General features: G+C 38.0%; 1 protein-coding gene across 1 annotated transcript; it reads left to right on the top strand.

The window, feature by feature from the left end:
• The first annotated feature begins 10,821 nt into the window (after positions 1–10,821).
• LOC105633936 (F-box protein At5g07610) lies at positions 10,822–13,906 on the top strand. The gene is made up of 3 exons (XM_012216640.4): positions 10,822–11,050; positions 11,859–11,958; positions 12,522–13,906. Exons 1-3 carry the CDS (start codon positions 11,013–11,015, stop codon positions 13,620–13,622), a joined length of 1,239 nt encoding a protein of 412 aa, XP_012072030.1. The 5' UTR covers positions 10,822–11,012; the 3' UTR covers positions 13,623–13,906.
• The last annotated feature ends 317 nt before the right edge of the window (positions 13,907–14,223 follow it).

Below are 14,223 nucleotides of genomic sequence, written 5' to 3'. Positions count from 1 at the left end.
AAATTTTGTTATGTTATTTTCATATAATTTGCATGAATGCATGATGTTTTTATATATTTTACGTTTGTTCGTATTGTTTTTGCTTCAAAGTAATTTTAGGAACACAGTTGGAGCAAAGGAATGAAAAAGCTTACTTTATATAGAAAAAGAGGCCAAAACAAGTTGATTAAAAATAGAAGAAGTTCCTAAACCAGCCTTCGCGACGCGAAGGAGGTTGCAACGAGAAAAATGCCCAGTTGCGAGCGCTACCTAAGGTCGCGCGCGCGCAACCTACACCCTAGGAGACTTAGCAGGCACCAAAACGCAAGTCGCGAGCGCGACATCCATATGCGCGAGCGCGAGAAGCACTCCTGAGAGTCAGAAGGTTTGCAAGCAATCTTCGCGAGCGCGACATCCATTTGCGCGAGCGCAAGAAGCACTCATGAGAGGCAGAGACATATTAAGCAAAAGGCGCGAGCGCGACCTTTAACCTCGCGAGCGCGAGTCGTGTTTTCCAGGAGACGTAATTGCTGTCCTTTCATCAAAAATACATGTCTTCCCATACATGGGTCGGGACTCTTCCCAAGAGCAGTCACCTCAAGCACCTTTTGGCCAACCAATCACCATCATAACCAACATCACTCTCCTCCTCTATAAATAGCAATCAAAGTGAAGGAAGAAAGCATTCATATTCAGAGTTAGATCCAGATTGAGATTCAGAAACAGAAAAACTTAGATTGTATTAAGTATAAATAAAATAGAGAAGTGTGATAGTATTACTTAGAAGCAAGTTGACGAGAGTCACTTGTTATTGATTGTGCCAAGAACATCAAGAAGTTCCTCGAGGTGTGACGCCCTCCGGAGGCTTGAGTTTGATTACTTCTTTCTCTTGTTTTATAGACTTGTTGTATGTTGTTCTTAATAACTCTTCTATGCAAAGCAACAATTTAAGTTGGTAGCATTCAATAAAAGTTCCTTAAGTTATCTTTTGATCTTTGTTTAATCAGCGTTACTAAATTATATTCTCAGAAAGGAATAGTTTAGTAAAGATCGAAGAGATTTAATTCACTTAGTTGAATTTACATATGCATGTTTCACTTATTTCTGTCAAAGTTGAATCTGTCTTATTGAAATAATCAAAGAATAATTACTAGGTTTAATATTTAACAAGATAAGGTATTTATGATAAGTAGAAATACATATAATAGATAGAATAATTCTAAACCGAGAGGTTGAATTATATCTTACAATATGTAATTAAAGAATTATTTATTGTATGTTAAAAGCTTTGGCATAGAAGGAGAAAATCCTGTGCGTGATTAATTATTCTAAGTATATTACTACACACTTATCTCTAGAGTTAAATAATAATTAGTTTTAGTATAATTAGAAATTAAATAAAATTATTCTATATTCATATTTCTGTAAACATATCATTAAGAGTAAAGTAGCAAGTGGACTTAACCCGTTCCTCGTGGGATCGATCTTTTTATTACTACGTTACGATCCGTATACTTGCGGGAACTCAAAAGAGACGCAACAGGTACGGACAAGGGAGCGGATGCCACTATGAGCAAACTCCTTTTGCTCATTTATTATTGGCCCACCATAAAAAAAGACGTGCGACACCATGTACAAAAATGCATACCTTGCCAAAAACACAGCAGAGTACCAAGGAAAGCAGCTGCAGACGTGCAACCAATTGGGAGCTATTAGCCTCTCGCTTGATGGGGAATAGACATCCTGGGCCCTTTCTCAGTCACCATGGGGCAAAGAAAATTCATAATAGTGGCAGTAGACCACTTCTCGAAATTGGTAGAGGCAGATGCTCTAGTAATGATAACCCCTACATAGATCATAAATTTTTTCAGAAACGAGGTACTATTCCGATACGGAATATTGAGCAAGCTAGTGATAAATAATGGCCAACAATTCGATTTCTTGGCGTTTAAAGAGTTCTGCACCGATTGGGCTATTAACCTGCACTTCACCTCGGTAACGCACCCTCAGACTAATGGTTTGACTGAAATCATGAAAAGAACTATTTTGCAGGGCATTAACAGAGAGGCTAGAGGAAACATGAACTAGTTTGGCGAAAGAGTTGAACAGTGTATTATGGTCTTGTAGTACCACCGCTAGAAACTATACTGGCGCGATACCATTATCACTGGTGTACGGAGTAGAAGCTGTCATACTGGTCGAAATCGAGATGCCAAGTAGGAGGATACAATCTTATAGCAAAGATCATAAATTTGAATCCCTGAGAATTGACTTAGACCTAACTGAAGAAAGGAGGAAAGAAGCAATTATTAAAGCAACATCCTGGCAGCTTCAAATGATAAAATATCATAACATGAGAGTAGTAAAAAGGATGTCTGAAATAGGGGACATAATATGGAGGAAGAAAGAGATAAAAACAGGGTCAGCAGGAGTTAGCAAGCTAGGTCCAAAATTGGGAAGGCCCATTTGAGATCACACAGAAATGGGGGCCAAGCATTTTAAAGATTGAACCTATTAATGGATCAGAACTTCCCCTAACATGGAATTGGGAAAATCTAAAACATTGTTTCTTGTAAACACATGTCATTTTGCTTATAAACTACTATAAAGTCCTAATAGAGGTATTTAGATAAGAGCTAGCTAGGTTTTTTTTACTTAACCTTGCAAAGCTTATAGGAACAGGGTATACATGCGTGAGCCAAGGGCTCCAGAGTAGTACAAATAGGCATTGCAAAGCTAAGTTTTTTCCTTGGCTTTTATGAATAAGAAGAATAGGAAAAGAATAGCTGAAAAATGTCAGAATCTGAGCACTCCTCCCTAAAAGGCCGAGCACCTATCATTGAGGTAATAAACTCTACAAAGAGCATATAAAAGGCAAAAAAAAAAAAAAAAAAAGCCTAAGTATGTAAAAAGTTGAGTGCCTGTCATTAAGCTAATAAGCTCTATCAAGAGCATAAAAAGGCAAAAAAAAAAAAAAAAAAAAAAAGCCTAAGTATATAAAAGGCCGAGCGCCTATCATTAAGCTAATAAGCTCTATAAAAAGCATATAAAAGGCAAAAAAATGCCAAAGTATATAAAAGGTCGAGCGCCTATCATTAAGCTAATAAGCTTTATAAAAAGCATATAAAATGCAAAAAAAAAAAAAGAAAAAAAAACCTACGTATACTAAAAGACCGAGCGCTTATCATTAACCTAGTAAGCTCTATAAAAAGTGTATAGAAGGCAAAGAAAAGCCTAAGTATACAAAAAGGCGAGCGCCTATCATTAACTCAATCAACCCTATAAAGAGTGTGTAAAGAGAAACGCCTAAGTAGTTTAGGGGAGCGACTACCTTAAAGAACGATTGGGAGATGTGTCAAAAGGTAAGAAAATGTCTAAGTCAGTACATGGCCTTAACCCCCATCATAAGTGCAATAACATCATAGGATACATAAAGCAAGCTAAAGGAACATCTGATGTGCACAGTAATGAGTTGGCATATAAAGAATATGAAAATCTAGAAAATCAGCCTGAACAGATATAAAGGGCTAATGCTCACCCCAAAAAAAAAAAAAAGAAAACCACATCAAAAGAAATAGAAAAACCTATATATTTAGACATTAAAAAAGTTACAATTTACAAAAAAAAAAAAATTCTACTATAGTGTTGAAACACCCGATAATTTTATTTTTGAAACTTTTGAATTTTTTTTAAATCAAAAATACGAATTTGTGATGATGTGGGCTGCAAATACCGAGCGATTTCAATATGAGCCTAAGTTTTCGGAGTTGGGCTCAAGCCCAAAAACATATTATCGAAACTTGTAGTCGAAAATAATTTAAACTTCTTAAGAATTAATATTGAATCACTTAAAATAATAATAGAAACTATATTTACTACTTAACTCGATGATCCTAAACTTTAATATATAATGCAACTATTGTTGAATAAATTGAAGAAAGATATAAATTTGACTAAATCAATTAAATAAATCAAATCGCTTGAAAATCATTGGGAAATAAATTGAACCAGTAAGAATAAAATGAGACTATACAGCAAATATTTAATTATTGTTAAACCGGACCCATAAACAGGCTTAAAATTTTCAAAAATCAAGTGAGAAACTTGAAAACCAAGTAAAATCGGGCCAAATCATTGAATTTCGCCAAACCGGTTCAAATCGAACCAGAATGGCCCAGAAATTCTGGAAACCTTTCTTTTCCTCTTCTTCTCTTCTTCTTCGCGGGCGTACCAGCGCCGCTCTTGCTCTCCCTTCCTCATTTTCCGACCACTACACGACGAAAGCAAGTGGTGGCCGGGATTCCTTCATGCTGTCGGTCACATTCCGGCCATTCTTCACGCTGAACGGGGCTGCTGGGGGTGACACCAAGCTGCCTCTCTCTCAACTGTTCTCTTCTTTGATTTCCAGCGACCCACGCCGTTTCTAGCTATCCCACTGGAAAAGACAAGCCAATCGACTCTTCGCGGCACTGTGAGTAAATCCCCTCCATAAATTCACGATTTCACCAAGGTTTTGAGGAACAATCGTGCGCAGAGGAGGAAGAGCAATTATCGGAGCTATTTTCGACCCACTGAGGCAGTAACTCCATGAATTGACATCGGATTTTAGCTCTTTATAGAATTTCAAGCCTGATGATGTAAGAATCGCCCAATTCCTAGGAAGTTTGACATTCCGACCACCGTGCACGGCGACCGCGGTGATTGTCCAGCGACTGGCCGATGAGACAGAGGCAGAATGCTCCTTTTCTCGCACTGCGCGTGGAATCGTTGCCTGATTTTCGATCGATACGCCCTAAGACCTATTTTCCCATTTTTGGGTATAAATTTCAAATTTAAATTTATTGGTTAATTTAGTTAATTTCGAATAGATATTTAATTGAAGGACTTTGAAATATTAGGTTGGAAGTTTGTGAATTTAATTGGGGGATTTTTAGGAGAATTTAAACTTAGGATTCAATTGTTAGAAATTGTGATTATATTAGGTTGAGTACGTAATTAAAAATCACTATTCGACCTAATTAAATACACTTAATGTTGAAAATCTAGAACTTAAGTCATTTAGAATAATTGTCATAAATCGAAACGTGAGGAATGAATTGGAATTAATTAGTTAGATAATTAGATGGTCGAATCTAAATAAGTAGAAGTTATGATTAGTTGTTGTTAAAAACGAGTTTTAACCACTTAACTAATTAATTATCATAAAGTTATTAATTTGGTTAGCGTATGATTTAACAAATAATGTTATATGAATATTATTGGATTAGGTTGAAGGTTACTATATTTGTGAATTTAGGGTTAACATAGTTGGGTGATAATGTTGATGTTAAAGGAGGAAAGGTGCTTGAATTGATTGATTGCCCGACGGATGGGCTGTGTGAATTGACTAAGAGATTAAATGAATGATTATGGTTATGGCGGATGGGATGAGTTAATGTGAATTGCCCGATGGATGGGCTTTGAAAATTTCTTATTGAATTATGGTTTGATCAAATTTTAAGGGAGGTTCCTCCGAAATTTCGATAGAACCTAGGTTAGTCTTAATCAATAATTAAATTAATTGGTTTATTAGATTAATTCTTTAACTTGATACATAATAAATAAAGTTTTCTAATTATTTTATTATTATTATAGTTTTCTAATTATTTTATTATTATTATTATTTATTTAGTTATTTATTTATTTATTTATTTTTGATGGATCAGTTATTAAAATAATATGTCGTTGATTACTATTTCTTTATTTAATTATAATTAACTATGAATGTCTAATTGTGCATTCGCATCATGTTAATTAATCGTTTGCTATGCTTGCATTTAATTCCAATACTTGATTAATTGTGTAGTGATAATGATATGCCTTGTATGTGTGGAGTTGGGATGAAGTGGGTCATCATGGGTTTGTTAGGGCGGTCTTCGATACCGTCGGCCATGTATGGGGAGATCGGCGCCCCCGAGTGCACCTGATGATATGGATTTTATGGAAACCATAGGGTGGCCTCCTGTTGGTATGGAAAAGAAAAGAGTGAATGGAAAAAACAATGAGAGGACTGGTCAAGTGAGGATTAGATCGGTCGGCCATGTATGGGGGATCGACTCCTTGGTGCACACGTCATGAGAGAATGGGCCATGTGGGAGGACGGCTCATCGGGGGTTTCGGTGATGCCACAGACCAATTTCCACGTGATATGATTATGTGAAGTTGTGAATAATTGTGAGTGCTGATGTTATGCCATTCGTTTGACTGTCTATGTGAGCATATAACTCGGATGACTAGAATGATATATTTACACCTTTGTGTGAATGCGTGTGCCGTGCAATGATTATTATTTATTATAAAACTCACATGACTTATTTTAACTTTTAAGGTATGGTTCCTCTTCATTTCGTTCTAAGCTGTGACATCCCGACCCGGCAAAGCGATCCTAAGAGGGCGGGTAGAGCGAAGCTCCTGGCTAGCTTCTAGGATGGTAGGCTAGCTAGGGTAGTGGAATGCGGGACACAGGAATGAATCGAATCATATATCGAAAAGGGGGAAACTAATCATTAGAGGCGCCTTTTGGTGGAATGGCTGGAGAGTTGGAAGAATTCCAAGGTTAAGCAGCTCGCTTAACAGAAATCCTAGGATGGGTGACCTCTTGGGAAGTTTCCCATTTCACCTGCGGGACAAAACCGTGCGGGTCTTGCCAATCTTGTATGGGGGATTTGGCTTGATCCAAAGCGGACAATTCCTCTGGTGCTTAGAGTCGGGCGTGACAGTTGGTATCAGAGTCGGACCCCCTCCAGTAGATGTATGGTTCGAGGATGAACCATGCGGAAGCTGATGGGTCTGTGACATCCCGACCCGGCAAAGCGATCCTAAGAGGGCGGGTAGAGCGAAGCTCCTGGCTAGCTTCTAGGATGGCAGGCTAGCTAGGGTAGTGGAATGCGGGACACAGGAATGAATCGAATCATATATCGAAAAGGGGGAAACTAATCGTTAGAGGAACCTTTTGGTGGAATGGCTGGAGAGTTGGAAGAACTCCAGGGTTAAGCATGCTCACTTAACGGAAATCCTAGGATGGGTGACCTCCTGGGAAGTTTCCCATTTCACCTGCGGGACAAAATCGTGCGGGTCTTGCCAATCTTGTATGGGGGATTTGGCTTGATCCAAAGCGGACAATTCCTCTGGTGATTAGAGTCGAGCGTGACATAAGCTCTGTACATTTTTATCGCAGAGCTAGAAAGAAATTTTCCTAGTTTTAGTAACTAAATTGCTATATAACTATATGGACAAGAATATAATTGTATTTATCTAATAGTGAACTACGCAGTTGTAAGATTTGTATACCTTTAGTCATGTATTAATATAGATGAAATAATTCTGTGAGCCCATATTATAAATGTGGTGTATTGTAAGCTGGGCCGATTTGTAAATGTTTAAGATGTTATAATTTGGGGCCAAATGATAATATAAATATGAGGTTTATTTTCGCATTGGGCTTAATACTTAGAATTTACATTGATATAATTGAATTTTGTAGTTAGGCTTACTACCGGCCTCGGGGGCCTTAAGCTTATCTGGGCCCTAGTGCAGGTCCGACCCATGGTTTCGGGTTGTGACAAGGGTAGTCCTCAAATATGCCTACAGAAAGCATAGGCTCTTCCATGAAAACACTTGAGCTAGTAAGAGCAGTAGACTCAAGTGCATCTAACACCCCTGGACCACCCTCAAGCTTAGAAGATGCAACCTGAGCAAAATTCTGCACATCCCCGACCAAGGCACTAGTGTCTTCAGCCGCCTCCTCCTCCTCATCCAAGTCTTGATATGCATCAATCTGGCTAACAAAGCCCCAGTCCTCATCAGGAAATCTTGATTAAAGCTCAGCAATTGTAAGGTTCGCCTAATGAAGTTGACATATAACAGCAACATGTTCCTCCTCCTGTTTAACTAACTGTTCCACTCAACCACTGAGCTTAAGGGAGGAATCAAGATGAGCATCCTATTCTTAGAAATAGACCAGATTATCCTATAATTCCCCTACAAAGAAGTTGTGCTCTAGTGCTTGGGTCTAGACAGTGTTTTCTAACTTCTCAACCTTAGCTTGCTCGGCCTTTAGATCCTCGGTCAGGATTGTAACCAACTCCCGTGATTCCTTAACGCGACGGCACATATCGTTATGAGAACTCACCAGCTAAAACAGATAGGAAAATAGGGAAAGAAGAGAAATAAACAAAAAAAGAAAGTGAAGCAGAAGAAATATAGAAGCAAATACCATCAGAAGCTTGCTGTCGATTTGATCAAGGAATGACTCCTCCTCCATGCCCTCCAAGTGTACCAGGTTAACAGGAAGAGCACACTGGGCAGTGATAGTCAGAGCAACCTGGCCACTGTTGGCTGAGGCATCGTTCCTGTACTTCCTCCTCACCGAGATCCGCAGCTCTAGCCCTTTCTCAAACATCGAAGAATGGGGCTCCTCATCACAACCCCGCTGCCACTTGTGCCTCCTCTTTGGCTCTGTAGTTTTTTTGTCTAGTAGAAGGAGGAGCCGAAGTGACAGAGTTTGGCACACTAGGGGGTTTTAGGTAAAGATAGCTCAGTCGCTGGGGTACTTACAGGCAACACTATCGCCATCACCTTAGAGCGCCTTAGACTAGATCGCTGGGACCCCGAGCCTCCTCAAGGACTTTACCCAGAGTAGGTGGCAATCAATTGATCTTGATCTGCTGCCAGACGCTCTTTCATCTCCTTTGATAGTCTTGGAGGCATCTCTACAAAAGGGAAACAAGTTAAATAAAAAGAGTCGGCAATGGGACAAGAGAAAATGCAGATTACCTAGCTCACCCTCTGTTTCCCGCACTTTCCTCCTCCTTGAGGCTGGGGGTCTTACCCCCATAGGGGTATTCAAATCTAGTAGGGGCAAGAGGGGAGGACTCAAGGCATGTCGCTTCATGGCTTTAACCTACCTAATCTCAGCCACAGTCAAGTCCCGAGGTTGTCTAAATCGAGGGGGCCCCCAACTCCATTGGAAAGGCACCCCAAAGCCCCCCGGATGATTAATAAGGAAATATTTTCTTTTCATCTCCCTTTAATCAATGAGCTCTTCAAGGGGAACATGTTGCAGTCTTTCTGAGCAAAGGTACGGATGATCCTTCGCCCTTCTCTAGACAAAGTTAAACATGGCATGCAGATGATGCACGTTATGCTCAAAGTTGTCTTGAAAAGCTAAGATTTTCGTGCCAAGTATCATCTGAATACTGTTTGGGGTTATCTGGCCAATGGTCAAGAAATAATCCTTTATAAAGAAAACCTCACACCCGCTCGGCAGTCCTTCATATAAATAAGTAAGGTCTGTTTGTCTAGCCCAGCATTAGCTCTCATCTCTGCCGGAGGAACTCTTGTCTTATATTCCAAGGGGATGTAGAAGCATGTGCAGATACCCTAACCCTTATTTTCTATTACATGAAGCGAGCAGGCCTGTTCTCCCTTAGTTCTAGCAATTGTTTGGGTGTAGTCTCATCTCGCAGTTGGGGAATGAGAGGCATAGACCTAGATTAAGAGTTCGAACATGAGCCAACTCTTTAGGCAGAAGAGGTTATGTCTTATAGCCTTCACCGAATTAATTGTACCTCGTCTTTAGAGTCCGATTCAGATTCCACCACTCCCAAAATACGACTATCCTCCTCCAAACCTGCTTGTTCGTCCTCAGGACCCAGAAGCTTAGAAGGCTCATAAGCGGGTGCCTTACCTTTATTTTGAAGACCAAAACTCATTTTTAGGAGTTTAAATGCTAAAAGCTAAAGCAATGATGTAAGAACTCAAAGAGGAAAAGGTAATAAAAGTTACTTGAAGAATGAAGAAGTAATTGATGAGATTGAAAGAAGATAAGGTCAAGAGTATACGAGAAGCAATCGCAAAAAATCCCAAAAAGCAGGGACACTGGGCTTTATATAGTAAGGAGATTCCCACGAACTATCGTCGGAAGCTGAAGCGCCAAGGCACAAGAAGAGTCACCTTTCAAAATTCAAAAGTCACTGCCATCAAATCGATAGTTAAAATGCAAAAATCTAGCAAAACCAACGACTACTCTTAAATGATAGGCCCAATTCTGGACTCACAACCTAGTTGGGCTAAATTTTGGACCCAAAACATGCATCAGAAGCCTCATGCTAAATCGGGGTGAAAAGATCATTTTTTTTCACTTGAATAGCACACTACATCTTATAAACCGAGCATAAGTGGGTTCGGGAAATCCAATCAAAAGAGAATCTACCGAGCTTAACAATTAACAAACATGGACATAATTGTCACTTGAACTTTAGGGGGACATTTGATAGAAACTCACTTTGGCGAGATCTCCGGATCCCCGGAATCTTGAATAACAGAAAAGTGATATGGACTTAATATTAGGAGATAATGCCCGAATATCTTTCCTTCATCACTTGGGTAACCAACTTGACACCAATAATTGGTATATAAGGAGAAGTGCATTTCCTAAAAATACTAATGTCAATTCAGATTATCAAATATAGCTAAAACAATGTCATTTCCTTAAGATTGTCTTATTTTTGAGACTATCACTATCCAATATAAATAAAAGAAAATTTTCATTCAAAAAAATTGGCTATATATATATATATATATATATATATATATATATATAGTTTGGTTCAATTTGGGCAGTTTTGACTCTAAAATCGTAAACCAAATCAAAAGTTCAATTTTTAAATTTTATAAAATCAAACAAAATCATCAATTTTTTAAAATCGCGGTTTTAGATCGGTTTGAATGGTTTAGGCGGTTTGATTAACACTAAATACCAATCTTGCTGCCACCGCCGCCTTGTTCGTTGTAGTTTCCCTTGTCACTGACTCCGTAGACTTACATTTTCCTTGAAGTCTTGCTCTCTTGCCTTGGAAATTCAAATCGCATTTCTGTGAAAATGTTATTTCCTCTTCAAACAATCAAATCCCGCCACGTGTCCATCTTTCTAATTAAATACATATCTTGACGCCGCGCCATTATTGGCTGTAATCGTAGACTACATTTGCCGCATGAGTCTTTCTCTCTCGCCTCGAAATTCTATCAAAAGGTTATTTTCTCTTCCTGTCTATTGCCATGCTTTCCTTTAGTTCTTTGTTCTCCGTTTAATCGTTACGCTATTTCCCCGTATTTCGTGCTCTCTGTTTCTGCGTTTCAAATTGCATTTTGATTAAATTTTTCTTAGAACTCTGTTTCTGTTCTGTTCTGTTCGCTCTCTCTAGTTTACAAATTAAGAGAAAATTAGGCTTGACCCACATTGTTTTTAAAATTCAATTTTCCTCACATGAGTTTTATTTATATTTTTTAAAAATATACATATGAATCCCCTAAGTTTAAATTCTAACCTTGTTTCTATTTCTGGCCCCAGTATTTAAATTCTAATTTCGACCCAAGAATTACCAAACTGAAATTTCTCTAGCAGTATTCGTTGGCTGTGATTTCTGAATATTCTTAAAGTATTTTATTCAACGTAAAGTAATTAAATATCTGATACATAATTGTAAAATATTTTTTTTTCTTAACTAAAATTGAAGTTTCTTTCTTGTATGACAAGTTTGTAAGGGTAATGAGATTGATTTTCACAAACTTTCCTTGCGTTAATTTTAATTCGTTTCTTCCCTTTTGTTCTTAACAATATTTAAAAAAAAAAAAAATATCATTTTGGCTCTGAAAGATTTCTTTTTTTTTTTTTAATTTTTTAATCAGAATTTATTGTCTTCAAGGTATTCTAATCAGCTATGATCTACTTTGTACACCTTTTGATTTTTGTTCATTTTCTATCCTATTTTATGTTCTTACCCATGTAAACTCATATTCTTATATTATTTATTTTCTTGAAACTGATTACACATATGAAGGATAATGGAGAAGCCTCAGAAAGAAAAACTAGAAGAGATGGGTGAGGATCTCATCAACGATGGAGGAGAAGATAATCCATGTTCGGCAGGATGTGAAGTCGTATGTTCTTGAATGTTTACTAAACTAAGTGGCATTATAATTGATAACTGTAAAGATTGATAATAGACATCTGTTGGGCGTGCTAGTTTTACCTGAATTACTTGATTTGTAGAAAGGTGTATCTTGCAGTGGATTTGATTATATTGGTGGATATTTAGATGCAATTACTGTCTTGCTCATTATAGGCATATGACATAGAGGCTTATCTGTTTCAGTAATTTGGTGTAGAAACTAAATGGATAAGTCCGAAAGGTTCTTTCCTTTTCATTTTATGTGAAATTTATTTCAAATTGTGTTGCTGCTTGAGTTTCCAGATCGAACATCTTCTGATTCTTTATGTACCATTATTTATCATTTATTGATGTAAAAATAATTTCTCTTTTAAGTGTTTTGCATTTTCTTCCCAAAATTTTTGCCTCTGATTGCAGAAAGTAATTTGGTGTTACTGTGGAGTGCAAGTTTTTTTATGATCCTTTCCATTTTAGCCTGAAAAGCCTCTTTATATGATTTCTATTTCATGACTTGCAGTTTCGTGTTATTCATACAATTCTGTTTCTCATCAGATTGCTGACCAAAGTCCGGAAAAGTATGCTAGAATTCCTAAGCATGTAAAGTGCATAGAAGATGTTGTGAAGGATCACGCTCTTCAATTCCTCCCTGCAAAGTCACTTTACAGGTTTAAAACTGTTTCGAAAGAGTGGAATAAGTGGATAAAGAATCCTTTTTTTGCCCACTCGCAAACCAATCACTTCAAGGACGTCTCTGGTCTTTTTCTCCAGTTTCCTGATGGACGCCCATCCTTCATTTCACTTGATCCAACTTCTTTTGGCATTCCTAGTGACTCTCTCAGTTTCTTGCCTGAACAAGCCATTGACATCAGAAGCACTTGCAATGGGTTGCTCTGCTGCCAAAGCCGCCATGGAAATGAATCCTACTACATTTGCAACCCAGTGACTAAGAATTGGAGGAGGCTTCCCAATCCAAATTTTTATCATCCACCTGGAACTGCAGTAGCACTTGCCTTTGAACCTTCTGTATACAATTTTACTGCAAATTATGAACTCATCTGTGTTGTCCCTTTGCCTGAATCTCCTGTTTTGCATTTTGAGATATACTCTTCCAGGTCAAACTCTTGGAGAATAAGTGAAACTGTATGCTGCGTATTGGATGCTCTGGCATTGAATAATGATGGGTTTTACATGAGGGGAGTTGCCTATTGGGAAACACAGTCTGGTGCAGTTTTGGCATTCAATGTTAAGTATGAATATTTTGGGATTCTCAATCTTCCACCTTGCAGTGGACCAACTGGTGCTTTAACAGAGATGCATGGAAATTTGTGCTACATTATGTCTCGCAAGCAAGAGGAGGATGATAACTACATTATTGAAGTCTATGGAGATATGAACATGAGTTTGAAGCATGTGATTCCGATTAGTCCTCAAGTAGCTGCAAGTAATACAGCTCCGATGTGCCGGGCTGTGTGTTTTGTGAATGATGACACGCTGATCCTTGATCTTGATGGGAAGATTATTGCTTATCATGCAACAAAAAACCAGGCGAAGTGCTTAAGAAATGGAATGAACAAAGGATTTGGAAAGTTTCTGCCATATGTGAACAGCCTTGTGTCTGTACGCCATTCAGCTCTCAGTAAATATTCAGGTTGATTTTCTTGCTTGAAGAACTGGTGGTTTGATCTTGTATTTAGCTCTGCTACGATCTTATATTGCCATGGAGCATTGGAGATTTTGAACCGAATAGCAAATGGAAACTCTCAGCCACGGGCGTTTCCATGTTTTGGGAACAGTTCTCCATGTCTGTTTCTTCGTTTGAAACACCGTTTTCCTTGTAAGATTAAAATAAATGTTTTCCTCGTTTCCACATTTCTTCATTTTCGTGCAACATAGTTTTTCTCTGATGTGCTATAATAACTGATTTGGTGCTTGCTCAATTAGTGATTAAAGCTCCAATTGAACATCTTTACTCTGCTGTAGCTGTTCTATGATAGTTAAGAAATTAACTTTCCATTCATACATAAAATGTCCTTAAGTTGTGAAAATAAAGGGGAAAGAAGTATTGTTAACAATATTAATATTCCCCTATGTAAATATAATTAAGAATGCTATTTTAGGTAAAATAAATAGGTGCACAATAAATAGCTGAGCACGTGTTTTTTACAAGTGTGGAAAGAAGCGTCCATGGTGGATTAAACAAAATTAAAAGGTCATCATTTGTTGAATGAAAGAAAAACCAGAATTCCATCTTTGA

The sequence above is a fragment of the Jatropha curcas genome, chromosome 4, assembly GCF_041381405.1.
Source record: "Jatropha curcas cultivar XTBG-Jc1 chromosome 4, XTBG_Jcur_1.0, whole genome shotgun sequence".
In the NCBI taxonomy this organism is placed as follows: Eukaryota; Viridiplantae; Streptophyta; class Magnoliopsida; order Malpighiales; family Euphorbiaceae; genus Jatropha; species Jatropha curcas.
Note: the sequence above shows the minus strand (reverse complement) of the source record. Positions and strands in the feature narration are given on the sequence as shown.

Coding starts and splice junctions, on each gene's coding strand:
- LOC105633936 (XM_012216640.4), top strand. CDS start 11,013: ATGAGTCTTTCTCTCTCGCCTCGAAATTCTATCAAAAG. Junction 11,051..11,858: donor CCTCGAAATTCTATCAAAAG/GTTATTTTCTCT, acceptor ACACATATGAAG/GATAATGGAGAAGCCTCAGA. Junction 11,959..12,521: donor GTTCGGCAGGATGTGAAGTC/GTATGTTCTTGA, acceptor GTTTCTCATCAG/ATTGCTGACCAAAGTCCGGA.